The sequence below is a fragment of the Cygnus atratus genome, chromosome 4 (genome assembly GCF_013377495.2).
Source record: "Cygnus atratus isolate AKBS03 ecotype Queensland, Australia chromosome 4, CAtr_DNAZoo_HiC_assembly, whole genome shotgun sequence".
Taxonomy (NCBI): Eukaryota; Metazoa; Chordata; class Aves; order Anseriformes; family Anatidae; genus Cygnus; species Cygnus atratus.
The window spans coordinates 71516751-71543942 of NC_066365.1; the positions used below are offsets into that span (position 1 = coordinate 71516751).

Sequence of the window (27192 nt, forward strand, 5' to 3'; positions counted from 1 at the left end):
TGTGAGAGACCACTAGGCGAAGTTTGTACAGAATGCAGCAAAAAAGCTGAGGAGGAGCCTAGAAAGACAGACGACTGCTGTTCTCTGCTGTGCAGTTAGCCAGCCCTCATGGCAGTGTTGCTGCACCTGTGCTCAGCTCATAGGGGAATGGTGGAAGGTTTTTCTGAGATAGTTTGTGAGGTTGCAAAGCTCCTGACTGTGCTAAAACCCTGTCCTAGTGGAGGAGTTAACAGCTGACTGCCTGCCTTTGACCTTGGTGCGCCCAATGCTGCAGGGCAAGTCAGAGCTCAGTGCTGTGGGAGGCACTTGAGGGATAATCCAGTAACGAGCTTGGGACACAACAGCTGCTGCAGGCACAACTACAGCTTAAGGGCTAAAAGTAAGGCGCTGCTCACCTTCTAGTAAGATTTGCAGTAAAGCTGGTCGAAGGCAGGGTTTGCCTCAGGAGGTGAACAGGCCTTGTGCCAGGAACGTGAGCTTAGTGCCAGCGAAGGGAGAGGAGAGTGAAGACAAAGGACTTGCAGAGGTGTTTCACAGGGTAGCTCATGCTGTGCTTTAGCGTTCTAACACCTCAACGTTGGAGCAGTGAGTAGAGAGCCTGGGTACTAAGCAAATTTCATGTCTTCACTGAGGGTAAGAATTAAGGAGATGGTGAGAGAGGGGGAAGGAAGGAGCTTGTTCTTTTTATGGATTCTCGGGGTTGAACTGAAGTCTGGGTTTATGGATAGGTGTACCTGTCCTAAAGCTGCAGAACAGCTCTAACAGGAAACACACAAGGTAGATATCCACCATACTACATGCTCTGACGCTTAATTTTTGTCTGCTTAAACCTGTACTCGTAAATATTTTACTTACACCTGTACCAACCTGAATTGATCTCATCAGTGAATTCTTACTCCTTCAGAATAGTACAGAGGTTAAATTTTGCCCTTTCCTCAGGTCATGCAAAGAGGCTGTCCTTGCGTGGCTCAGCTGTGTTTGATATTAAATAGGAAACTGAAAAGCAGGAGGGAGGTGGTTGAAGTCTGGCTTTATTCAGCTGACAATGTGGCAAATCATCAGGAGGTTACAAACATAATTTTGGTTGGATCACGAGCCGGCTTGGTAAGACGGGGAAACTAAATTTTTACACAAACTGTAGAGAAGCTTCCTGACGTTGGTTGTCATGATAACTCAACCCAATATAAGTACAACAGGTGGTAAAGTTAAATACAGTGCAAGGAAACAGGGCAGTACCCATGCTTGGATTTCACGCCTCCAGCCCCCCGCCAGCTGCTCGGTTTGCAACCCTCAGGAGATCAGTGGATTTCCCTGCAGCACAAACAAGTGCCCAACTGCCTCCGAAGTGCCAATCCTAGCTCACTGCACCTGAGTTGTCCCTAACCCCACAGCGCTGGCGTATGCTGTCAGGATATCCACAATCTGTTTTGTTTCTAGGGTCATTCGAGCTTCGGTCAGCCAGTCGTGCGCCACTCTCCTGGACTCTCCCTTCAGCTGGTTGACAAACTTGGCTGCCAGCTCCAGGTCTCCGTGTTCGATGCAGTAGGAAGCGTACGACAGTAACTTAAACGTATCCAGGTCGTCGGGGCTGAGCTCGGCAGGCGGCTTCAGCTGCTGGGGGTGAAACATGAGAAGCGACTGCAGGTAAGAGAGGAAGTACTGGTACAAGCTGTTTCGTGTTTCATCGATCATAGCCACCCTTTTGGCCAGTTTCTGCACGGTGTAGAAGCGCGCTCGGAGGGCCTCCTCGCTGTACACTCCCCGCGTCAGGGACTCCTGGGGCAGAGCTGCTGTTAAGGCTTCTGTGAAGGCGTTGTCGGAACAGCTGGCCTTGATGGCCTTCACGGCGCTCTCCAGGGGCTCTGTGGGGCTGTCCCCAGAGGCTGTTCTCATGCAGTACTTGAGTGCTTCCACAGAAAGCCACAGCTGGTGGGCCTTCCTGGCCTCCTCTTCTGCTACTGCATGGCCTGAAAAGTCAAGAAGGGGACACTCAGATGGGGTCAGACATACAGGAAAAGTAACACCGAAGCGTTTGAACACAAGCACCAAAAGCCAGCCCTCTAACCCAGCCCTCCCCTTGCCCTGTGTGCTCACAGCAAGCCAGCTCCACGCTCCAGTGTCAGGTGGTCCCTGCACACAGAGCCCTAGGACAGCTTTTGGCAGAACCGGCTCTGGGCTTGTGCAGCTGGGAGGCGTTGGGTACTCGGCTGTAACAACCCACAGCCCACAAGCTACATCTAATCCTGTGTTTAGGTTTGGTAACAGGCCTGGGGGCTGTTGACTCTAGTCCTCAACAAGATGCAATTTCAATGTCAGCGCTCACTCTCAACTGCTTGCTCAATTCCTTTCAGCCTGGCGTAGGCAGTGTTGATGTCCAAGGTGAAGTTGTCAAGCTGCTCCTGAGTAAGGCGTCTGAATTGCATTTCTTGTTCGCTGAGCTTCTCCGATAAGTTCTGAAATAGAAACATTTATCATCAGGCCAGTAACAACTGCTGAACTGTATTTAGCCTCTTTTTAAGAAATGCTGCTATAGATTTTTTTTCCTTGCTAGAGACCATCTATATAGTAAATACATTATACCAGTAAGAAGCCGTATTAGGGTGAGATTAAGTTTCTGCATTTGTAATTGTCACAAGTTTCTCACCTAAAGTAGAAGCCTTTAAGGCAAGTCAGAATAAGACCTCTGTGTTCAAGTACTTGTTCATCTATACAAGATGGGCAGGCTCCCCTCCCTAGCCCCCCGTCTGGAAGACAGTTCACAACTCTCACCCTGCAACGTTCATGCTTTGCAAGGCTTCAACAACAGCACTGAACCAAATCCACCCCATTCCTCGAGGCCTCTCCCCCTTACCTGCTCAAACTCCACCTTCAGCTCCTGTTCCTGGATCTTAAGAACGTCTCTCAGATGGTCGGTGTGGGCAGCAGCCTGCCGCCGCAGCTGGGTCCTCATTTCGCTCTCCATCACCTCTCGGACTTCTTCAACCTGCACACAAGCGAGCAGCTGCCATTACACCACCCCTTCCCACAGCCCGACGCGCACCGTGACTGTCAGCCATCAGGGATCACGGGGAGTAGAACCACCTCACAATCCCCAGCCCCAATAACGGGTGTACACGCTGCTATCAAAATATTATACAAAAAAATACAGTAACACAACAGACTAAGTACTCTGGCACTTATAAATCAGCTTCCAAACAAAACATGCCTTCCCTTTTCCCTATATGCTGTAGTACTCCTAAACAGTTTAATAAAACTGTAATACCCTTTCATTTTCCTTGATCTATGATAAAACGTTTATCCACTGTGGAGTGCAAGCTAGCACAAGATGTATGGTGCAGGTTTAATTAGAAGCACTTGAAGCACTTTCTGGCTTGTAATTTATTTTTTTTTTTAATGATTGTGCCATTTCCACTCTTCCACTAAATGCAAAGATGACAGTACAAAGATGACAGCTGTAAACTAATAGCAGTCACTGCAATGCTTTGAAGTAACAGGCTGTAGGTGAAACTCTTAGTAATGTGAAAAAAGTAATTCCTTAATTTACTGTACAACACCACCCTTCTAAATTTGAAGAAGTTTTCCTGCTCAAAATCTCCTTTCCATGCTTAGCGCAGGCAGAGGGCCCCTAGCTGAAGTCTCCCATCACTCACAACACCCTAGTTGCCCTCCTGTGTGCTTTCTCTAGCTCTTCTACATTCTTTTTGCACTGGAGATTGAAACGTGTGGGTTACGCCCCTTTACCTTCTTCTCCTGTTCGATCTCGATCTCACTCTTGTGATGCTCCAGCGCTTTGGCCACAGCTGCCTCAAGTGCCTTTTTGTCTTCAAGTTTCTGCTTCTCCAGGGCCAGCTCGATGTGCTGCTGTTCCCTCACCCGCTGCTCGGCCAGCTCCTTGTTCAGCTGGTCAATGCGCCGATGGGCGTGTGCGATGAGAGAATTCAGGTCGTCCGTCGATAGCTGCCCAGCTGAAGAAAACACGGGGCATGAGGCAGGGCGGTGAGGAACTGCCACCGCAGTGCTTTCCCACCTAAGGCCCCACGCGTGGTTTATGGAAAATGGGAGCACATTTTATGAGAAGTTTCTGAGCACTTCACGCCCTTGACCGGTGCTAATGCCCAGCCAATGTTCCTTTCTGAACCAAACCAAACGCAAGCACGAGAGAAACGACCTTCATTTCTTTGAAATTATTCACACCTATGATTTACACTCCTGTAATTACAGTTAGAGGAGACTGTCGACAACTCTGTCCCTTTCTCGGTCTTTACACCACCGTGCGTTTCCCTCTGACAGCACACAGAGCAGCAGGATACATAAAAGCCCCATGCTGACTGATAGAGCTAGCTGGCTACAAGCTCACAGAAATGGGATCCTGTGAACATCTGAAGGCACAGTGAGAGAGAAAACAAGGTTCTCTCTTGAACAGTCCTCCAGGTCAGCTGTTCACAATCAGACTTGTTATCCAAATCTGTATCTTTCAGGTTTGGCTATTCGAAGAGCAGTAGTGCTCGTAACTAGATGTGGATCTGCGAGGAAGTTTGATACTTTTCTTCTAGGAAAGCCAGCAGCACTAAGGAGCTCAGCCGCTGAAATTACTGCTATCATAAAACAGAGCTGGGCTTTACTGCACTTGAGCTTTAAATTAGGTTTCTTTCCAAAGGAAAATAAAATCATCCTCAGAATCAAAGAGTTAATCAATCATGATTAAATTCAAATTAAACTAATCCTTTTTTGGTGACCCAGCTCAGAGTGTCCCTACGTGGCTTTTCAAGCATACGAAGTACCTGGGCATTTGAGCAGTATCACCAGGAGCTGGGGCATCCAGCACCTCACGCAAGCCAGGAGCACTGCAAGCTGGGCCTACTTGAGGAAAAACCCTGTCACGCAGCTTAATTAGAATTGATCTAAGTTTCTATTTCTCATTGGAATCTCAGCAGCAGCTACTGAACAGCTTAAATTCTCAATGAAAAAGCAAGCTTGGTTTTCAGAAGCCAACAATCCCACTCCCCTGGCAAGCGAGCGCTGTTAGACAAAGAGTTTGTGGTTTAAGCAGCACATGCAAAACTGGTGGAAAGGATCCCAAAGCATAACTCAGTCAGGAATGTTTTAGGAATGCAACATTTCACCTCTTTGTTGGTACTGCATGTAATTTACAGTGGTGCACCACACATAAAAAAGGACAAAGAGAAAAGAGATGACGTTCACAAGACCAAAAAAAGTTAGAGGAACTCACCTAAATCAGTTATCTCTGCAAACAGAAAGAGGAGAGGTTGGAAAAGTTAACGCACATTCACTACTGCAAGTCAGTCATGCAAAAGAAAAATTGAAAATAGCTTCTTATCTAGAGCACCTTAGTCTTGAGTTCAAGTCTTCAGGAATGTTAGAAGAACAGCACGCTGATGATAGAAGTCTCTCCACATTACAAGCAAGATGTAGCCCGAAACATCCCAGTCACTACACCCACCTTTGGAAACCCCCAGGTTAACCTTTAAGTTTAGTCAAAGCAAGGAATACGAACTGGGAGTAGAAAAGTGCAACAGGACACTGAAAGTTTTAGTCTGATGTTTCCAGGTTCTTAGAAGCAGTCGGTAAGAACCAAATTCCCAAGCAGCAATGAGTCGCTAAAAAGTCAGTCCCCTATACTTCAGTGGGTCCCATCAGTATGGCACTGAATGCTTGGAAGCTACCAGGAGATTCCCTCGCCTCCCACCAAAGTGCAGTGATCACAAAACCAGGACGTTCACCCTTTAGCCTGCATTAGGAATGGCAGCTCCACTCCAGGGTGCCAAATGAAGTTTTCTTCAGAACTAATACCCCAGAAGACTGCACATGTAAGACAGCACAGCAAACTGCAAACAGGTCATTAATCTAAAAATGTTTTCCCAACTTTAAAAAACAAACAAAACAAAAGGACCTTTCCAGAGATGATTTTACAAACAATCCGTATTATAACTAGAGGGAAACGTACTATAACTCAGACACGGTCCTTCTAAACACTGCGACTAGAAACACAAGATCATTTAGTACATTTTCTGTTAAAACACTGTGGTACATGAACCTTCCAACAACTCGAAGTAATACACTTATCCCTCTAGGAAGAGAGATTCTAACTACGCTTTTGAATCACGTTTCTCATTTCTCCTTTTTCTGCTATAAGGAAAGCCGAAAAGAGCTCAAGTTGAAAAAACCCAAGCACCTCAAAAATATGAGTGCGTGAGATGTCAGATCTCAGGCAAAGAACTGTAGGAGTAGTAGCTTCAAGATCAGTTCCTGTGTCATTTTAATTTAAAAGTAACATCCTGGGGTATGTAGGGTATGTAAAGAGCAGTCAATCTCTTTCATTTTATCGTTTCAGTGATGACCTAGAAAAATTCAGGGAGCTCTTCACTCCTCTGTTACAACAGTCTACGAGAATACCTATAACGACAGAATCAACCAGAGAAATACTTGATCAGCGAGTAACACACATCTGATCCAAATCTGGAGCGACCGGGGCTGTTTCTCAAATCAAGCAGAGCATGTGAAAGGCCGTGCTGACTTCACTGTGTGTGTAGGTATTGCCTTCCTTCTCACAACAGTATAACTGATAGAATATAGTGCATGGATTACAAAACCAAACCAAACCAAGAAAACACCCCACCTAACTTTGAAAAAAACCACACGAAATCAGCACTCCGTGTCGTGCAGGAGCCATAAGGCACCGATGCACTAACACCTGCTTTAGCCTACTACTTCTAACTGTGAGCTCATTGTCACTTCAACCAAACGAGGGGAAAAAGGACACTGAACGCTCAGTCCAGCAGGCAGAACTACAGAAGCACTACAAGGTCAGGGTAACCAGCCAGGAGTACCGCCGCAGTGCCAGACTTACTCAGCCCCTTCCAGCCGGGCTGGACGTCCGGAGTGATGCTGTCCAGTTCTCGCTGAAACTCCTCTCGAGCTGTAGCCACAAGCTCGTGATACTGAGCTACTATCTTGGCCTCGGACTGCGCTGCCTGAACCTGTAACAAACAAAATGAATTAGTTTTATTTTTCAAGGTGAATTATCAAAAACAGAGACACACGTAATTTAAGACAAGGCCTTGTGTTAGTGGCAGAGATCTTTATCCTCCAGCCCAACTAAAACAAACATGCCTGAGGAAAAGAAAAACCAGCCTGTGCTATCAAACCTCTTGTGTACAATCATTATTTGCTTCAGCTACACAACTCCATTTCCTCTCACACGCACACTAACACCACAGCCTGTAGCCTAGACAGGATCAAAGCAGCATCTTAAATACTGAATTTATCATTAAAGATGTCCAGCTCTTTTCCTCCGTTACTGAACGCTTGTTGCCTGCAGCTATTGTACAGGCCTAGCAAGTTAGTCCTAAGAGAGCTGCCCTCCTCTCACTAATTCCTAATGCTCCCACTATTAAGGTAAATTCACCACTGAAATTACACCTGAGGGATGGAATTGGAATTTGTCTCCTTTTGCAGGAACTGGCCTGCAAAGGGAGCCAAATTTCACCTTCACTTTTCTTCCCGTCTTCCTAGTTGTAAAGTAATTTCCCCACAACGCCATTAGCACACATTGTTCCTACTCCTCCCCAACCCCGTGATTACAGAGGTGTGTCTTATATCAGAACTTCCAAAGTTTCCTTTCAAGGTTAAAAAGCAGCACTCAGTGACTCCTAAGTCTCTTGTGCCCTGCCAAAAAGGAGCCACCACTATCAGAACATGAGAACGCTGTGTGGAAGGCATGCCACATCAAACCACACATATAATGTTTTGTCTGAATCTTTCAGGTTCCACTTAACATCAGACAGGAAGAACTACTTGTTGCCCAAAGAAAGCACGGCACCGATCAAGCTGTCTGGAGACTTTCAGGACAGAGACCAGGTTTTTCTCAAAAAGTTCTCGTCAGGACTATTCACTGGTAGTATAATCAGTTCAAGGACTGACCATAGCTAAAAAAAGCCAGAATTCAAACTAAAAGTATTTAATCTACTACAGAGGACTTTGGAAAGGGAATTCTGCACAAGCTGCCAAGTAGTTGTTATTCTAATGATGATTAAAAACAGCGTGTGGAAGCATTACCTTTTTCACTACGTTGTCCAAGTCGACGATCATATGATGAAGATTTTCTTCTGCAGCAACAATGTGAGATTTGGCTCCTGCGATCTGAGACTTCTTGGCGTTCTCAATTACACCTTTTGTCTTCTCTAACTCTTCTCTGAAAAGAGAAGCAGCTGCTAATTATAACACGTGCAGGTCTCACAACATAACCCCAGAGAAAAGTTTACTTGACACCGTCCGTGTTTATAGGAAGAACCACCTGATAACTCTCATGTTTCCCATGTACCAGTTCTATGGCAAAAATGCTGAGATTAAAGATTTTTTTCTGCAGCCTGACGCCTAGAGATGTCACTGACTCCATTCCACGTAAAATGAGAATTACCTATGGTATAATTACAACTTGGGACTCAAGACATAGCTGGAGAGGGAAGATGAATGAAAGCTCACTGACAGTAATTAGCAAAGCTAAGTTAGTATTAGAAGGCAGACATTTCCAGCAGACAGAAGAGTATCAAAGAAACATTTTTAATATAGATGGCTTATCCTTGCAGAAGTGTTTTAGACATGGTGACTGGTAGAGATAAATGGGAATGGAGAAAATTTATAGAGCTCTGTAAAAGATTTTTTAAATTTTTTTTTGAGAACCATTTTTCTCTAGGAAATCAAGGAACAAGTGTCCTTTTTGCAAATCCATTCAAACCAACAGAGATTTCTAATAAACTCTCTGGAGCAAGGAACAAGCTTTTTAAAATAAGTAACTCATTGAAAGTGGAGGCATCCAGTAGAGAGACAGAGAATGAAAGCTAGCAATAACCTTTGAGCATCTGCAGTTTTGGTTAGCAATAACCTTGGAGCACATCTGGGGTTTTGGCTAGCCTGGTTTTACTCTTTGCAACCCTCAGTTACTCCTCCTACCCGTTTCCAGTCAGCACAGCAACTTCCAAGGTAAGAAGAGTTTGTAACTTAACAACTGTGCAACTTCAAGGACGTTCCCCTCTTCCTCCCATTGCCCCCTCAGCCTCAGAAGCATTAAAGAGCTTTCAAACTTATTTCTACCCTCATTACCAAAACGACTTGGAGATATCTTTGTCCATCAGCTTACTTCTGCTGTTACAATCATTAGGTAATGAGCCTGCACACCAGACTTAGTGCACACCACTGCAATTTATTCAGAACCTGACATTATGAGCAGGCTCCGCTTTAGAATTCTAAGCTTTCAGTAACCACACATCTAAGAAAAATCTAGCCTTACAGACTGTCCCAAAACTCATCTAATGCCTGCCAGCCCTCATGGGTGGCGTTACCTTTCCACTCCGTAAGGCTTAGAACCAGGCAACGTACTTGGCTTTCAGAAGGGCATCAGCGGCTTCATCCACTGCTCTCCTCCGATCTTTCAGTGCTTCCTCCAGAGTGCGCCACTGAGCGGATTTTTTCTCCCCAGCAGTCTAAGAAGTATAGATTTTTCATTAGGGTTATCACAATCGCTACAATAAAGTTACCCAGGAAATAACAGCCTGTAAAGATTCAGAGTTTGCTACACTCGTTTCTCTATGGCTGACCAACATGCTTTTGTTTTGCCAACAACATAGCTGGAAGCTTTAAGAATTTCTTCCCTTCAGTGTTTTATGTTGTTTTGTTTGATCCTTAACATTTTATTTCACCTGAGCAACAGGTACCTGTACACACAGCAGGGCACATGCGAGGATCACTGTATGGTGCCACAACATTTTGGGACAAATCTCTATATGTATTACACTTAAAAGCAATTTTAAAGTAATACAGGACATTTAAGTATCAAGTTAAAGAACAAATTCTTAAGGCATTTGTTTTACTCAGCGCAAAATTAAGTTTAGTTGTCTGTATGCCCCTGTTCATTTGATTAACCACTCAGTACTCAGTTATACCCTCTGCATTACCTGTGAAGACTAGCAGCATAACTTGAACTACTCGCATAACTACTCGCAAAAAGGGAATAAATGAATTGGAGGGAAAAAAAAAGCCAAAAGCAGAAGCATTTTATTATTAAATTACACATTTCAGAAGTGGAAAGATTAGTTAAAACTGTGATAAACATTAAGACAGTGCATGGAAAGCTTTCAACTTTAATTGTGAGATGGCAAGTTTCGCTGAACAGAATATACAAAGTCCCCATTTGTCCAATTTACCTCAGAATTGTCCATTGCCTCCTTCAGTATTTGTAAGTGGGCGTTCACTGCTTGCACAGCAGATTCCTGTGCCGTAATCGCCTGGAGAGTTACACGAGCTGTAGAGCTCAGGGCTCCTTCTAATGTTGCCGCAAGGGCTGGAAAAAAAAAAAAGAATTAACTGAATTGAACTCTAATTAGTAAAGTGACACATTACATCCTCTGCATCTCCTCAAATATCTCCTTACATTATTTTCTGTGACCCAAAAGAGTTGGTCAGTTTGGAAAATACACTGCAGCCTATGGAAGAAGAAACGCCATCAGAACACATTCCTAATTCAGAAAGTGAGTGCTAAGATGCAAGCCTGCACTTAGAGCAGTAGGACTACTCAGTGGATGCCATGCGTTTGCAGAGGGGTGCATTTAGTCCAGAAGACGTTTTCCATCTTTATTTTCTGCAGTGGTTATCAAGAGGAAACAAGAAAATATTCCTGTCTTCCCCAGGACAGATATATTCGAGCCACAAAGTTATTCTTCCCAGCCCAGAAGGTGATGGAGGCAACTATCTGCTCCTATCGGGATACAAGCCCAGATGACCTACCAATTATTCAAGCAGGAACCGAATTGGCATAGTTAAACAGAGCAAAGTCTGTCTTACTGGAGCCAGCTATTTATCTCTAAGTAGCGGGGCAGGTAAATCCACCTTCCCAGTAAATTCTCCTCTGGACTTTTTCAGGGTAAGACCTCAACTTCCTCACTTGCAAAGGAGTCCTTGTATGAAGCAGACAAATAACGCCTAACCTCTCCTTCCTGTTCAACGTTGCTGGGGCTCAGAGCACCACAGCTCTGAACAGAAACAAGCAGCAGCGAACCACAACAAACAAGTCTACTGTGATTTAAAAATCTCATCACTCGTGCACCAACAGGCCAAGCCCAGGCTCTGGGGGAGGTACAAACCACTCAGAGAAAGTAGGTGGGGCCGACAAACGTGCCAACGCCGCGCACAGATGCAGGGTTCTGGATGGGTCGGATTGGATACAGCGTTCAGCATCCTTGTAGTCGATGTCTCTAGCCTACCAATTCCCCAAAAACTCCTTCAGAGAAGGCCTGCAGAGCCTCTGCGCCCACCCGTCCTTGCATTTCCCCCAAGTCAGAACTAGTCCTGCAACACCCACCCGTTTCTCCCAGAGACTGGTCTCCCCGTCATCCTGGTCAATGCTGCCTGAAGGACAGCACAGAAACCTCCCAACACCGCAAGCAGCCTGCAGTCGGAGCTGGGTTTGGTTTCAGAAGGTAGCTGGCCACAGCCCGCCAAGCCTTACCAGAGAGCAAAACACCACCTGCCAAGAAACATTTCTCCGTCTTTCTGGCTTCCTCTGAGGCAAATCAGGAAAGGACCCAGAACTCCCAATTTAAACAATTGTGACCAAACAACAGCCCAAAGGTATTTAAAATCTAATAAACCATGTAGACATTGAACAAACCACATGGCGGGGTGGCCTGGATGCAAAGCTAATTTATTTGAGCAAGATGCGCAAGGAGGATGTCAGTTTTGGGGACACTGAAAAGCCAAACAACCTCTTCACAAAGCAGCTACTCCCGGTGCACCTGGATTAATAGAAGTGTTGCTTCGAAGCCACACAAGGAATTGTTACAGATCCCAATCCTGAACCTACAAGCAACTCTTCGTGGTGCCTTGACGTAGCGTTCCTGCATCACGACAGAACAAGCCTAGGTAGCAGCTCTGTAGGCAAGGACCTGTGGATCCCAGCAGTGACACCTGACTGCACTGGGCTGCATCAAACAACAGGTCATGACACAGATCAAACGAAGGAACGATCTCCCTCTAGCCGGCATTTACAAGACCACATGTGGAATACTGCATCCCTTCCTGAGATCTTCACCATAAACAAGACGCAAACAAACTGGGACACAACAGCGGAGAACCACTAGGATGGTTAGGGGACTGGAGGTCTTATTCTAGCCTGAAGAAGAGAAGTCTAAGGGGAAACCAGAGAGATTACAGAAAAAAAATGAACCAGACTTCTCTGAAGTGCCCACAGAAAGGGCAAGAGGCAGCAATTAAAGTAGAAACAACAGAAATTAATTTTATGTAACAAGCTCTCCACCACAGAAGTCCTAGCAAAGATATTCAGAGAGGTGGGACAATCTCTCTCTATCCTTGGAGAGTTTCAAAACTCCAGGGGAGAAGGCCCTGAGCAGCCTGCCCGAGCTCTCCAAGCTGAGGCTCGGACCAGAGAGCTCAGAGGTTTGTTCCACCCCATTTTTTTTCATCCTTCTCTGACCATCAGTTATTTGTGAGTGGGTGGAGTGTTCTTCACCAGCACTCATTCTCTGCCAGCACGACACAGGTAAAAGACAGCTGCATAAGCCAGCAGAGTCCAACGATTCTTTTGTCACGTACAACATGCACAGGAAAACTGATGGTAAGGACTTACCCGATATCTTCTCTTGTTCCTCCTTGTCTTGCTGGGCAAGGCGGGCCGCAACTTCTTCTGGTGAGCGTTCTTTTATAGCATGGGAAACTTCGTGTTCTTTATCTACAAAAGCAGAGTAAAACTGTTTCAGTGGAGAGCCCAAATTACTATTTGGATTACTTGTAGGGAAGTAACTTTCTTTTCAAAATCAATTTGCAGAGTTAGTATCATTTTATAAATCTGACTTCTGCATGAAGCTATGCCAAAACCGCATCAAGCTTTTTTATTATACTCATAATTGCGAAGGACTGTCACAAAGCTTCTTAAAATTAAAGACAATAGCATGGATACCTCCCATGCATCTGTAGATTTTACGTTGCCTAGTTACAAAGATACACAAAATTCAAAGGCAAAGCAAGAATTAAAAAATGGATGGAGCCAAGTTTAAGTTTTCAGTAAATCTCTCTCCACTTTTTTTTCAGTTCCCCTTTGGCATGCTTGGAGAGTTCAGCCGATGTAAAGAAGGTGAGTCAAGATTATACTCTATGCCTTAGCCTAAGGCTGCTTAAAATGTAGTTACTCTCCAAAACAGGGCATTAACATCGAGCTAATTCTCTCTAAGGCTGCCCATAAACTGAGGAGAGAACCCAGATCTCAGACTCATGCTGCATCTAAAAAAAATAATGAGGTTACCTTTTAATAATGTTGATGCTAACTGAAGAATGTATTCACTTCTTGCTCGCATAAGCTTATAAAATGGGCATGTTAATAGGGGAAGAAATTAATATACTCTCATCTGAAATAGCCCATCAGTGAGAAACTAGTGTTTCCTGTTCAGTTAAGCAGTAAATGAAGTTGCTTCACTTGGCCCTGCACAGACAAGCTTTTCTGAACCACAGTCAGAAAGCCGCAAGCAGCAGAGGCAAACTGGACCGTGCACGTTCCAGTTCAGCATGAAGGCAGGCTTTCCTCCTACATCCACCCCTGTGCCTGCCCCAGCTATCTATCTCAGTGTCTCAGCATGCTAAAAACCTGTTAACATGATGCAAGTTCTTTCATCTGCAAAAGGCACAGAAAATAGGGCCTTTAAAATGACAAATACCAACACAGAAATAATGTATGCACTTAAAGATGTAGGATTTGGGCTTTCTTTATTGTGTTCATATGCTCTTTTTCACCTTCTTCAGGCTGTATCCCCGGAGCTGGCACCGACACGGCTACACCTGTTGCAGAGATGATCTGTGCCGCAGCTGTGCCTGCTGTTAAGTACAGTTACAGAACTTACAGTTACAGTTAGTATGCACATGCTCAACGTCAGAACAGGGAGATAGAGACTTTCTTTTTTCCTCTGTTAAATCATTAGTTGGACATTCGCATTACTTTATCCACAAAAAAGGGAATTTCCTGGACAGACAGCACTCAGTATTCCACACGTACACATGCACACAGAACTTGACTCGACGCGGCAGATGAAGGAACAAAGATGCCAACTGCTCCTCTCTAAACCGATTCCATTTGATCTGGCTTTAAAAGCAGCCCAGCAGTTATCCTAAGTGAAGTTTCTTGCATTTGCTTAAGAAAAAGAGAGAAATCCTCTCCAAGTCAAGCACCCAAAGTGTTCTTCCTGATGAGTCTCACATCCAAAACTATGCAGGACAGTCATTATTTGTATTACATTCCAAATATTCTAGCGTAAATAAACTTCATAAAAACTAAGCAAAAATAGTTTAAGCCTTTTTAGACAAATATTCTTATGGCTGAGAAGAAAATATTAATTTGAAGAAACTAACATACTCATCTTCAACCACTCCCAAAGACTATTTTAATCTACTATGGGATGTACAGAACAAGAGAACACGAGCTCTTTTGTTTCCCTCTGCATGACATTGTGTAAGGTTACCTTCTTTTTCCTCTGCAGGAGGAACAGCTTCTGGTTTGCTTATGGGGGATTTGGTAACGGGCTGCTTAGATTCTTTCATTACTTCTGCTACAGAAGAGATCTTCAGGGGACCTTGCTGTATCTTGAAAAGCAAAAATAAGAAATATCACCAGTTTTCAAAGAGCCTGCGTGTCACCAATCCCATTAAAACACAGAAGAACATTTCCATGTCTAGACAACCGAATCATAAATCTAAACTTCAAACTACAGCACGAAAATAGCAGCAAGGCCATGTAATTGCTTGCCTTAATTTTTAATTTAGAAGGAATCTTTACAGAACACAGAGTAATGGCCGAAGATGCCACAGGGATGGTGTGGGTTTGACAGGATGACCTCACTGACTGCTCTTTGAAAGGGCTCGGATGCTGGTTTTCAGGACAGATGAGCACTAACTCGAGTGTAAATTACTGCAAGGATTTATGATACTAATTCTTTAATATCCAACATGTAAAGCCACAAGGTAATAATAAAAACATCTGAGTTGGAGCCATAGCTAGGCAGATGATGATTTTAGTCTCTGACCAGTCTGTTTTGTGCAAGAGCTACTCAGTGCTTGGGAGGCAGCAAGAGCTTATCACAAGTGCCTGCAGCTGAAAGCAGAAGAGACAGTTCTGGTTAACTCACGTGCTATTTGTTAAAGACAGCTTTCTTAAATTAAAAATATTTTGGGTTTCTCGAAGGTCAGAAAACTTCTGATAGCTCCGAAAAGCCACGGCCAGAGAAGCCTTTCAGCATTCTTGTTTAAGCAAGGAGCGTTTTCTTTCAGATGCACTAACAGAAACTTCCAGATTCGATTTCCAGTGCGGTGCTGAAGGCAGTATCAGGTTTTCCTTTCTGCAGGGTCACATCACTAAGGTTTCATACTCATGCACGACTCTGCACTGTTCAAAGCTTTATTGATCCAACAAGTTCTCACATCTCTTTAAAGTAAGTTCAGCTTAGATCAGAAGTTTTCTAACCCTGCAGTCTCACTAACTGCACTAAAGCTCCAGCCACGGTAAAATTAGTTAAATTCCAGTGTCACCTACACCTGTCCCCCCGCTTTACCTATAAGCAAACCAGCTGTTTGGTTAGGAGCCTACTAGATGGTTTTTTATTGTAAATAACAGTTTTACAAGCCACAGACAACAATCACAAGATGCTAATGGGAAATGGACAAGCAGCACTGTTATTAAGCACTAAATAGTGCTTCTACTAATCAGGCAACTCATAAGAAAAGAGGAGTTTGAAACAGGAAAGGATCTACAGTGTCCTTCAGTGTCTTTTCAAAGAGCAAACGACTCCAACAAAAATGCTGAGCTCGTAATTCTTAAACGATGCACAACAAAACTTACTGGAATTTGAAAGCTAAGAGCAGGTGCTCTCTCTGAAAAAGGAAGAACGAAGCGTGCCGTGGGGGAAACACTTACCGGTTTCTTTGGCATCGGTGCACTGTAAGGTGCGGGACCAAGTGCCATCTCAAAGAGTTTATCAGAGTAGGGGATGGCTTTCTCTACGTTCTCCCGGAACTGCGTGTCATAGCTGGCGTACAGGACAGTTCCCCCTACTCCTCCACCCACAAACAAGACACTGGCACCAATAATTTTGCCTACAGAAACACTGTTGGGGGCGAAAGAGTGAGAATGATGTAAATCGCATCACAGCTTGGTTCAAGGTGACCACCCCCAACCTCCCTTCTCAACAGCACTCACCTCGGTAAGATTCATTTAGATCCGAGTGAATCAAGCGAGGAACCAGGAGAATAAAAGCTACTAACCGAAGAAATCCCACCCCCACCATCAGTTTGCTCTCACATGAACCTCAGGAGCAGGTTCACCCTCGGCAGAAGGAACAGGAGCCAGGAGCCCACCCCCCCCAAAATCCTTCTACGCACCCCGACTCTCCCGACGTGGTCGCATATCCACGGCTCACTCGGGACGGACGCAGCGATGCTCTCCCACACCGGCAACTCTGTAAGGGGTGGAGGAGAGAAGAGTTAGCGGGCACCCCGAAGCGCCTCCTCACCTTGACTCACGTTTCAGGTCAGCTTGTTCCACCGCCACGTCTCACGCGGGCTCCAAAGGCAGGCAGCAGCCAGCACAAGGGCAGCGATGTTGGAGTTTTGTTTCCCCCCAAACAACAGACTTTTCGCAAGAGCAGCTTAAGGGCATCTTAAGAAATAATTAGTCATTTTGAAAAACAAGGGAAAAACATCCCAAGATATTTCTGCTGCTGTTTTCCCTATTCGTGTTCCCTTCCTCCCGTCCGTGTGGCACAACTGGATCAGTTCGGGTTTTCTTCAGCAGCCTCACGAGCTACCGCAGCTCAGCTGTGACTGCAAAACACCAGAGCTGCTTGAACACTTACACCTTGCTTTGAAGGCGCAATTTCTTCTTCAGCTCCCGCACCAAGACTTTCTCTAAAAGATCTACAAACACACCTCCATCAAAACAGAGATGGGATTATAATATAAATGAAGTTACTGTATGAGGGGCGATACATCACCACATTCTACTTCACACAAATAACACGACCCAAGATGCTTATCTCCTGTTTTAGCCCAAAAAGCAGATTTACCAGAAAGACTGCTTAAGATACTCTAATCCTGAGAATAAGGAGAAGCACTGCCCCCTCCGTTTTTCTTTTTCCACACGTGAGTTGCTAAAAGAGGAACACGGGGCTCAAGGGAGATCCGTGCACGAGTCACAAAAGGATCGTTTCCCACAGCTGCGGTACTTTGGGTAACTAGAAAATTACAAAATAAAAATAAAAGTCAGTGAACAAGAATCAGGGAATGCTTCACCAAACCCTGACCCAAGAAGAAAGCCTCCTCTATTTCCTTCTGCGTAGGGCAACACGTAACAAGCACACGTCTTGGGGGTCAGGTCCCATCCTTATCCAACACCGCAGAGGAAAGGCAGGCACGCTGAACTCCTATTTTTTTCCAGAAAGTCAGCCAAAACTCTCTGATTAGTAACACGAGGGCGTGGACAGTGAGAGGAAACCAGCATTTCTTACCCCTGAGTCCTTCACAAGCCTTAGCTGATCTTTTCATTTACAACAGAGCAATGGAGACAACAATGTTTTCTGGGTTGGTTTTCTGGCTGAATTTCCACTCCCTTCCAAAACTCTGGGTCTGTGGCGCCGTGACCAGCACTCACCTGGAAATGAGCCTTCGCCCAGAGCCTCCTCGTCAAGCTTCTTCACAGTGCAGCAAGATAAGAGCAAGCCAAACGGAGGCCACGGGAGCAGCAAACTACAACCTTTAACTGCCGGTATTTTATAAGCAGCAACCCACTCTCGTTTTCTTCCCTCTCACCAAAATACACTATTCCCTCCAAAAAAAAAAACAGCGGCAATTTTTAAAGCTGCATTGCTTGCCTTTTGCCACTGAAAATCTTGCTTAAATCCACTACATCGCCCTAATTTGAAAAATTAGGAGGAGTTTCTCACCTCCCCATTGAATCATTAGCAGGTGTTTATTACCAATAAAAAATCCCCTCAGCAGGGAACCCAGCAGGCAGCACAGACCCCTGCAGCAGGGCACTGAGAGCAGCTGCGGCTATTTCCTCCCCCTCCAGCACTCCCACGTGCTGTTTCCTTCACCTAACTCCTTTAATACTCATTATTTCACATTTGTTATCCACTACTAAGTCACTCCAAGACCACTTTGCAGGGCACTTCGTACCTTCAGTGCAGGCAGCATACGGAACCCCAGTGAGCCCAGCGTTTGGGGTTACCCACAGCAGGTTGTCTCCCTGGCAAGGTGCTCGGGGCAGGCAGGGCGCAGCAGGACTTCATTAGAGAAACCACCCCTGCCTTGAACGTAGACTTTAGGCACAAGTTCAAATACCCAGACAGAGCTCAAGGGCACGCCACCCTCCGCATTCATTCAGTCCCAGCTAAAGCTGTCCTTGTTCTCCACGCTGCATCCGCGCAGAAGGCAGCCCGCAGGGCACAACGTGGGATTTGTGTGCTTAAATAAGAGCAAAAGAGAAACTTCAGGGGAAGTCGGTCCACGTAATGAGAGAGGTTACGTGCAACAAGGGCATCTGACCGCAGAACTGAACTTCAGCCCCCATCATGAAATCGTGCCATCGGGGAAAATAACCCAAGGCTGCAGCTCCGACAGGAGCACGGCGGGGTGGGTGCAGCGAGGATGCCTTTCCCCAAAAGCAACACAACACAAGCCAGCCACAGGGAGCACCCTGCTATCACCCGGCTGGTGCCCACCCCAGGCCCCACAGCACCAGCATCTGCTCGGCCACACGGCGTTACTCCTGCCAACAGTTCTCCCTCCTTGTGAGAAATTCCTTAACATCACCTCACATCAGGCTAGAGGCCACGATTCTGCACCTCCTGCAAAACCAGCGCTGTAACACATTTGTTTCTCACATCCAGTTTCTTTTTCTGCCAACCAAAAGGGACAGGTTTTAGCCGCAGAAACCCCAGGGGACCAGCAGCTGCCTGTACACGTACGTGTAACGGAGTGCTGAGAGCTTCCCCACCAGGTGAACGCTCAGGTGATCCCACTTGCCTGCAAACACACTTCTGCTGTTCAAACTAAGTCTCCTTTGTCAAGCAATCAAGAAACATGATTAGAAATGAAGAAAAAAAGACATTTTTTAAAGTAAGGAAACAAATTGCAAGGGTACAGATAAAAAAGCTCCACGGAATGCTCTGGCATCTCCCTGTCCGCAGCTCTTCCATCAAACTTTTATAGACGGAAGGCACGCTTCCAAACTCCAGAGCACAACAGCCGATTCTCCAGAGCTGCACAGTCATTCTAGATGCACTCTTACAGACTGAACACGTGCACAGGGATGTAAGAGGCAAACATCTGTGACAGCCTGCTTTCTGTCTTCTCATCTCCTGGCTCAAACCTTCCCCAGGCCCGCGAGCCCAGGCCCTCGCTTCAGCAGGCATCGGATGACCTGGGCAGAACTCTCCCGGCCTTATAAAGCTGCAAGAGGAAACACCGGCTGCTGGGGTGGGAGAGGCTGTAAAGGGTCACACTTCATCCACAGAGCGCGTGGATAGCAAGAGCAGCGCAACTGGAATAGAGTAGAATATAAAAGCAGTCTGACCTTTTTATTTATGCGCGTTACTGTTAGGCAGATCCCCGAAATAGAAGCTGGGCCCTTTGTGGAGGTGTTAGCCTCGTCTGCGAGCCCTTGTATCTTCCAGAAGCGAGTGGCTGCTTTAAAAAGGCTTCGTACCCCACAACCACGTGGAGAGAGCGTCGTGAGGACGGGGAACGGCCCAGAAGACAAGCGCACGGGGGAATTTTTCACCCTGGCATCCCTCCTGCTCCTTTTTTTTTGCGTTGTACCCACGGGCACCGCATACGAGGGGGGATAGCAGCGACTGCGGGCACCCCTCAGACCCCTCACACCCCCTCAGGCCCCTCACGACCCTCCCCAGGCCCCTCACGACCCCCTCAGGCAGCCGGCTGCCAGGCGCCCCGGCCCAAGGTCACGTCCTTCCCCGCCGCCCCACGGGCCCGGCCCCCCGCCGCCAGCCCCCCCATGTGCCCCGGCCGGGCCCCGCCGGTGTCGGCCGCCCCCCAGCGCGGCCCCGGCCCCCCTCAGGGACCCCCCTTCAAGAAGCCACCGCAGGCCTCGCATCCAACGGACTACAACACCCAGCATGCAGCGCGGCGCCCGTCAGCCCCCCGCTACGCCCGGTAGGAGACGGGCGGAGGACTACAAGGCCCGGCATGCCCCGCGCGCCCGGCTCCGCTCAGCGCCAAGCAGAGGCCGCGCGCCGCACGCCGGGATTTGTAGTGCGCCCCATCAACGCGCCCGCCCCCCGAGCCGCCTCATTGGCTCCCGCGGCTGTCCCTCAGCAGCCCGGCAGCCAATGGCGGCCCGCGCGCGCGGAGTCATTGCGAGACGACGGAGCGGCGCTCAGAGGACGCGCCGCGCCTCGGCCCCGCGGCGGGCGGCCCGGGACTCCCCCGCCTCGCCGCGCTCCCCCCCGCTCACCTGCGCGGCCACCGCGCCGCCCGCCCGCCGCCACGCCCGCAGCATCGCCCCGTGTGCGCCTCCGCCGCCGGCACCGCCCGCCTCCGCCCCTCACCGCCAGGAACCGGGCAGCGCGCATGCGGGGGGGGGGCGGGCAGAGCGGGAAGAGAGCGACGGGCAGCGTGGCCAATCAGAAGGCGAGGAGGTGATGACGCAGCCAGGAGGCGGGCGGCCGCCATTTTAGAGCTCGGCGTGAGGCGGAGCGGGGCCGCGGCTCCTCCCGGGCCCGTCAGCGCCGCCCTCAGCGTGGGGCTGCCGGGGCCCTCCCCCGGCGCCGCTCCGCCTCCTCCTCCTGCGGCGGCCGGGACATGGCGGCGGCGCTGCGCGGGGCTCTGGCGGGTCGGTGGCTGAGGGAGGGGGGCGGCGGCGGCCATGTTGTGGGGGGGCAGCGCGGCGCCCTCGAAATGGCGGCGCCTCGCCTCAGGGCCGCCGCCTGTGAGGGCTGTGCTTCTCCGCAGGGCTCCTCCGGCCGCTCGGCAGCTGGGCCCCGCGGGCAGCCCGAGGCGTCGGCGCGGGGCGAGGCGTGCCCGTGAGGGGATTCGGGCGGCTGCGGGAGGCGGCGCCGCTGGGGAAGGGGCTGGGGCCCCTCGGGAGCCTGCCCGCTGGGGGCTTCCCCTCCGTCCTCGGCAGGTAGGGTCCGGTCTGCGCGGTGCTGGAGTGATTCTGGTGTGGGGGTGAAGCCTCGGGGTGTGGTGGGGTCAGGAGGCAGGTAGGCGCTGCCCCGCGCTGCCTCCCCTCAGCAAGAGCTCACCAGCAAAACAAGGGAAGGATGGAACAGGCAATGAACAGATCCTCACAGAATCGTTAATCTTGGAAGAGATTTTCAAGACCACCTGGTCCGACCACCCCCCTACCACCAATGGCACCACCAACCCATGTCCCCAAGCACCAGGCCCAACCTCTCCTCAAACACCCCCAGGGACGGTGACCCCACCACCTCCCTGGGCAACCCGTCCCAATGCCTGACTGCTCTTTCTGAGAAGAAATATCTCCTCATTTCCAACCTGAGCCTCCTCTGGCACAACTTGAGGCCATTCCCTCTAGTCCTGTCACTGGTTACCTGTGAGCAGAGGCCGGCCCCCAGCTCCCCACGTCTCCCTTTCAGGTTGTTGTTTTCACCAAGCTTAGCCCCTCCTTGGCACCTCAGCAAAGAAGCAGGTGGCCTCCTTCTTGGCTGAGAAGCTTCTTACTGCTTTTTGGTCTAACAAACAATTATAATCCAAAGTCTTCCACTTGTATTGAGCATAATGCTTGAAGGAGGATGTAAAACACAATGTGCTTTGTAGGTGTAGACTTGACTTCACGAATAGACTTCTTGTAATCGCTTTCCTTTGCTGATCGTTAACACTCTAGGAGTTCTGAATGCCAATAACAGTTGAGTATGTTTGCCCTTGAGTATTTAACCACGCTTTTAGTAGATGGAAAAGCTGTTCTACAGTAGCTTCAAGATGAATTTATTTCACTTGGAATTCAGTTAGCATTGATACCTACGCTTGTTGAATGACGTGTTGCAATGGGAGATGAATTTTTGTTAACCCTCAAACAAGTCAGAGCACTTCTGATTTCTCATTATGTGAAAAATCCAGTGACTGGCTTAATGAAAGAGTTGTTTCATTCCTGTTCTATTTCCCCCCCTTTTTTTTCTTTAGAGTCACACCTCTACTTCCAACTATACTTCAGCAGCCAGTGAGGACCGTCACTTACTACAGTTTACGGAAAGGAAAGAGGAAAACTGTGAAAGCTGTCATTGACAGGTTTCTCCGACTGCATAATGGCCTTTGGGTGAGGAGAAAGGTAAGATTTTATTTTTTTTCAAGGAAGACAAGCTTTGTGTTCACAGACAGCGGGCTGTTTTCCTTCCGTTAGGAGGCAGTAGCTAGTATGGAAGTGTGCATAGGGAGGCTCCTGACTTCCTGGAAGTGGGGGATTTGTCCAGGTTTGCTTATCAGTATTGCTATATATGCATATTGGCTGGCAGCAACCTGCTTAATTTCTTCTGTATTTCCTTCTGACAGTCTGGTTACAAGAAGAAATTGTGGAAGAAGTCTTCTGCCCAGAAGAAGCGTTTGAGAGAGATGGTGCTGTGCACTAGAACACAATGTAAGCTCCTCGATAAAATGACCACTTCTTTCTGGAAAAGAAGAAACTGGTATGTTGATGATCCCTACCAGAAGTACCATGACCGCACAAATCTTCGTGTGTAGAAATTGTTATTTTTTGCATCTTTCTACGAAAGAGGTGGTGTCTTGTGTGGTATGGCCCCAGTATCTTAATTTTAGATCATAAATCTAATGTGTTACTTTTATAAATAAACATACGTGTATCATGTGATCAGAATTCTGGGTATTGGGGCCCAAAATAAAGGAATATTCAAGACTACTTTGAGCACCAATTTGTGTTTTACTTAACAGAGGGTAAGAGCTGAACTTGTCACCTTAGTGTTCTGAAGTCTGCTGGTTTCATGTAGTTGTGTGTAAGATTGTATATGTGGATGAATACAGCCTAAAATAAAAGGTAGCAGATAACTCAAATTACTTAATTTTTTTTAAAGAAGCATGTTTAACCTCAGGATATTTTTTATGTCCCTACTTGTTGGTAGCTTGCTACCAAGGAGAGAAAGAAGAGTGGGATTTTGTTTCGGTGTTGCTGCCCGTTATGGTACCACATAAACTGTTGCCATGTCTCCCTGTTAGCGTAGGAAAGATGTGGAAAAGGAATAGGAAAGAAACTTGTGGTTTCGATAACCAATTAAAAACATATTAGCCAGATTTCGTAGCAGAACTCCATTATGGGACTGGAATTTTGTATTTTGTATTGGTTGTTGAGTAGCGGAATTGCTTCATTGGGTCCTATTCTACACCCGCAAGCAGTCAGCTCTGAGTATTTTCTTGTTTTTTACACACTGCGCATCTCTGCTCTTGTGTGTACAAAAGACCACCACAGATTTATTGTGGGGCCCTCTGGCAATGTAAGTTGCAGCTCGTCTCTGGATTCAGTAAGGAGACTTTATAAAGGCTTTCTCTATAAAGCTGGTAACTTCAGCAGGTGTGTGAAATACAGTTGCTTCAAAACATTTCCTAATAATTAACCCCTTATTAATTAGGTGCTCCCTGTTTGTCAGCTCCAGAGCCACCTGCGTAGCAGGAGATGGTTGGCTGTAGCGTTTCAATGAATTCACTGGTTACGCAGAGTGTTCAGTAGCTGTATTTTTTTTTCCAGTTCATCATACAGAAAAGTTCTGAAGGACATGCAGCACTTAGTGAATACATCTATATACAGTCAGCCAGAATTGAGATAAAAATAATACAGCAGTCAAAGTAATTATTCTGGCCTGCCAGATACATTGAACGGACTAAGGATGTTGTCTTCTTTATTTTTCTTAAAGAAAAGATTAAGACTTTATTCCAGATGTATATCGAGCAGTGTAACAAACCCAGCAAAACGTCAGCCTTTGGAATCGTGACGGCCGTTCTCGGGAGGCGTCGGGTGTACCATTTCAGCACGGCTTTTGTGCTGGTCACAGCAAAGAAATCACATGAGGTGCGCAGCGGTGATCCTTACTTAGTTTGGATAAACGCAAATCCTGACACCGTGTTCTCTACTTCAAGTACGATGCCAGATGCGTAACAGGTACCCGAAACAAACAGCAGAAAGGAGACTGTGATTAACGAGCGCTCTGTCACGAGTACAAGGGCTTCGTTACGCGGGAACACAGAGTTCAGGGAGCAGTCGGAGGCAGCAGGTTGTTTACACGAGGCTGAGGAGCATTGTATCTTCCAGCAGCTTTCTCCCTCTCACTAGCAATAAATAACCCGATTTTCCTTCCGTGCTGGGTTTGCACCTACACAGTTTGGATTAGCGGGGGATTGTTCTGCGGTTACAGCGACAACCATGGAGTCCCTCTAGTTGATGTGATCCTGATTCAGTAGTTGGCAACCACTGTAACTGCGCTGATGGTGCTGTGCCAAGAACAGAGGCACAGGGGATGCTACTGGGCTGCTCTGAACCTGATGTCTTCATAGCTGAGGTGAATTTATGGTGAATCTGTGAAGTAATTTACAGCCCCATTTACCACAGACCAGATGCAGTTTCCCTTCGGCCCCAATTTTACTTAAAATAACGCACGTTACGCTTGAGCCTTGTGCTGGCTAAAGGCTGTAAGCTCTAGAGGCCGGGTTTCCTAGGGCTGACTGCTCACCAGCAGGCTGAACGCGAGGCGGCAGCACGCCCTGGCAGCCAGGAGGGTAAGTGGCGTTTTGGGGTGCATTAAACACTGCGTAGCCAGCCAGTCAGCAGAGGCGTTCTCCCCTTGTATTTAGCGTTGGGGCAGCCTCCCCTTGAATATTGCGGGCTGTTCTGGGCTCCGCAATATAAAAGGGACGGTAAGGGCCTCGAAAGCATCCAGAGGAGGGCGACAAAGCTGTAACGGGGCTGGAGGGCATGTCCTGCGAGGAGCAAGCTGAGAACTGCTTCACACCTACACGTGCCCAGGAAGCCTCCGCCTCTGGATCTGTTTGGTCACGGCCTGCAAACTGTTTGCCGCGAGGGGTCAGCATCAGTGCAGGAAGGCCACTTACTGAATCAGGCTCCTTCCTCTGGCACGGGCTCCAAAGAAAAGCTGGCCGAAGGACTTGGTGTCTGGTGTTTATTTGAAATAAACGTAAATAGCCGAAGGGTGAAACGACAGACCTGGGGCAACACCTGTAAACAACCTGTGCGGGGACGAGGAGAAATCAAAAGCACACGACTGGTCTCCTGTGTACAGAACACTACGGCACTACGTGGACGTGGGGAGGCGTTCACATTTCTTGTCTATCTATACACAAATATACAGCTCAGTTGATAATTTAATACATTATTTTTTTGCCAGACATACGAAAAGGTTTATTTTTCTCCTTTATACAGTGAGTGTTTGGAGAGATATAAGGCAACTCCCTTGTCAACGATTTCACCTCAGCACTTAAGAAAATCTAAACAGTCAAGTTTACAATAAAACAGCAGATTAGACGCAATTAATATTTTCAGTGAGAATCAATGTTAATGCAGCGTGTCTGAGACTAGAATCTGTCAGATGCTGTGTAGCTCTATGGTTTGGTTTTTTTGGCATAGTTGAGTGCAAACTTGTCAGCTTTTTATCTTATGGCAGCCTATTGCATCGCAGGGAAACGTAGCTTGCTTGCAACAGGATTTTATTTCTGCTAACACTGCAGGCAGTTCTTCTCTTTCTTTTTAATGCTTGCCAAAATAAATCAAACTCCAAAGCTGCTTAAAAATAAAACACACAAGCTGAGCTCCTCAAAGCATTTGCTGACTACATTATACGGACTGACTCTTCTGTAACTGCTATTTAGGACTGTGGGTTTTTTTACAATTTACCTTCCGAGGACTTCTTCCTCCTTGCCCATTGCAAAACGTGATTAATTAGCACGCGTAAAGGAAATAAAATTCTCCGGCTCTGGGGCCAAATAGTGTGGCAGACTCAGGAAGCACCTACTTGCTTTTCCCACTTCCTAGCCGGGTCAGAAAAATATCTGTGCGTGCACATAGCCCACTTCTCTCTTCCCCGCATACCTAGGAAGCTCTGGGGGAAAGCTCGAGGCTGCGTCAGGCAGGGACAGCCGGGATATCGATGCACATCCAGCAGAGAAAAGGCTGTAAAGGCCACGTCAGCTTTATCTCTGAGCCTGCCGCGCTCCAACCGGCTGTTGGCATCCTGGGCTGCGCCTGCACTAGCCAAATAGTCCTGCTCGTGGTCCAGGCTGCGCACGGATCCGTCAGTGAGGGCGGTTCTAGGTAGCGCTAAATGTTTCATCTAGTCTAGGAGCTAGGTCCGAGAGCAAACACAAAGGGCCACGCACTTAACTGATGCGTGAATTTCACATGCGGAACACTTACAAGAGACACCAACTTGAAGCACAAACACACAAACCCGACGACGTCTTCCTCTTCTTTTACACGTCTCATGTATATACGGATACAAACACAGCGTGCCGCCTGGGTCCTGCGGCTCTAACCAAACCCCATGCTACAGGCGGAACTCCAAAAGCAGCTCGGCCCCGGCGCCCTGCTCTGCTCGTGCAAGCGAAACTCCAGCACCCCACCAGGAGAGCAGAACGCTGGGGCCGGTACTGTTACCTGCAGGGGAGAGGGGTTCGTTTTCCCCTGGAAGCAAGTCGCTAAAGCGATTCTAATGCGTGTTGCCGCAGCTAGCACACGACTGCGTCGCTCACGCTTCAGAACTGTCGGTGGAACATTTGCCACAAGCAATACGCTCCGTCGTTCTCCACACAATACTCTCCTGGCTCAGGCTGATCAAAATTAAGACTCCCCTTTCGTTACCTTGTTGACACCATTCATCTTGCACCTCTCTTCCTCGTCCTCTCTAAGTTCTGTCTCTTTAGCGCAATGGTTGGCTCAAAATACAAGTGACCTACTTGCAGGAAGAGAAAGGGCATCGCAGCTCAGCCTTCCCTAACGAGTCCTGGGCATTTTGAACAGCCAGAATACCGAGATACTTGTTACATCGCCACTGCCTTGAGGAGGAAGGGAGGGAAGAGAAAGCCAAGGCTTCTGCAAACCCCCTTCCGTAATGATAAAGCCACGAAGAAATA

The 27192-nt window shown here is 47.5% G+C and overlaps 2 protein-coding genes across 2 annotated transcripts; one reads left to right on the forward strand and one right to left on the reverse strand.

Moving 5' to 3' along the window:
- Window positions 1-1010: 1010 nt before the first annotated feature.
- Window positions 1011-20675, reverse strand: IMMT (inner membrane mitochondrial protein). The gene is made up of 14 exons (XM_035547477.2): window positions 20543-20675; window positions 16450-16526; window positions 15986-16175; window positions 14538-14658; window positions 13816-13896; window positions 12659-12760; window positions 10221-10357; window positions 9397-9500; window positions 8077-8212; window positions 6869-6998; window positions 3742-3965; window positions 2852-2983; window positions 2324-2453; window positions 1011-1967 (listed from the first exon to the last, which is right to left on the reverse strand). Exons 1-14 carry the CDS (start codon window positions 20585-20587, stop codon window positions 1360-1362), a joined length of 2217 nt encoding a protein of 738 aa, XP_035403370.1. The 5' UTR covers window positions 20588-20675; the 3' UTR covers window positions 1011-1359.
- A 105-nt stretch (window positions 20676-20780) lies between these two features.
- On the forward strand, window positions 20781-22960 carry MRPL35 (mitochondrial ribosomal protein L35). The gene is made up of 4 exons (XM_035547480.2): window positions 20781-20920; window positions 21040-21211; window positions 22231-22375; window positions 22597-22960. Exons 1-4 carry the CDS (start codon window positions 20890-20892, stop codon window positions 22783-22785), a joined length of 537 nt encoding a protein of 178 aa, XP_035403373.1. The 5' UTR covers window positions 20781-20889; the 3' UTR covers window positions 22786-22960.
- Window positions 22961-27192: the final 4232 nt, after the last annotated feature.

Excerpts from the sequence above, each read along its gene's own strand:
- IMMT (XM_035547477.2), bottom strand. The coding sequence starts at position 20,587 with ATGCTGCGGGCGTGGCGGCGGGCGGGCGGCGCGGTGGCCGCGCAG. Across the intron at positions 16,527-20,542 it reads GCGGCGCGGTGGCCGCGCAG|AGTTGCCGGTGTGGGAGAGC; the intron begins GTGAGCGGGGGG and ends CACCCCTTACAG. Across the intron at positions 16,176-16,449 it reads ACCACGTCGGGAGAGTCGGG|TGTTTCTGTAGGCAAAATTA; the intron begins GTGCGTAGAAGG and ends CGCCCCCAACAG.
- MRPL35 (XM_035547480.2), top strand. The coding sequence starts at position 20,890 with ATGGCGGCGGCGCTGCGCGGGGCTCTGGCGG. Across the intron at positions 20,921-21,039 it reads GCTGCGCGGGGCTCTGGCGG|GGCTCCTCCGGCCGCTCGGC; the intron begins GTCGGTGGCTGA and ends GCTTCTCCGCAG. Across the intron at positions 21,212-22,230 it reads TTCCCCTCCGTCCTCGGCAG|AGTCACACCTCTACTTCCAA; the intron begins GTAGGGTCCGGT and ends TTTTTTCTTTAG.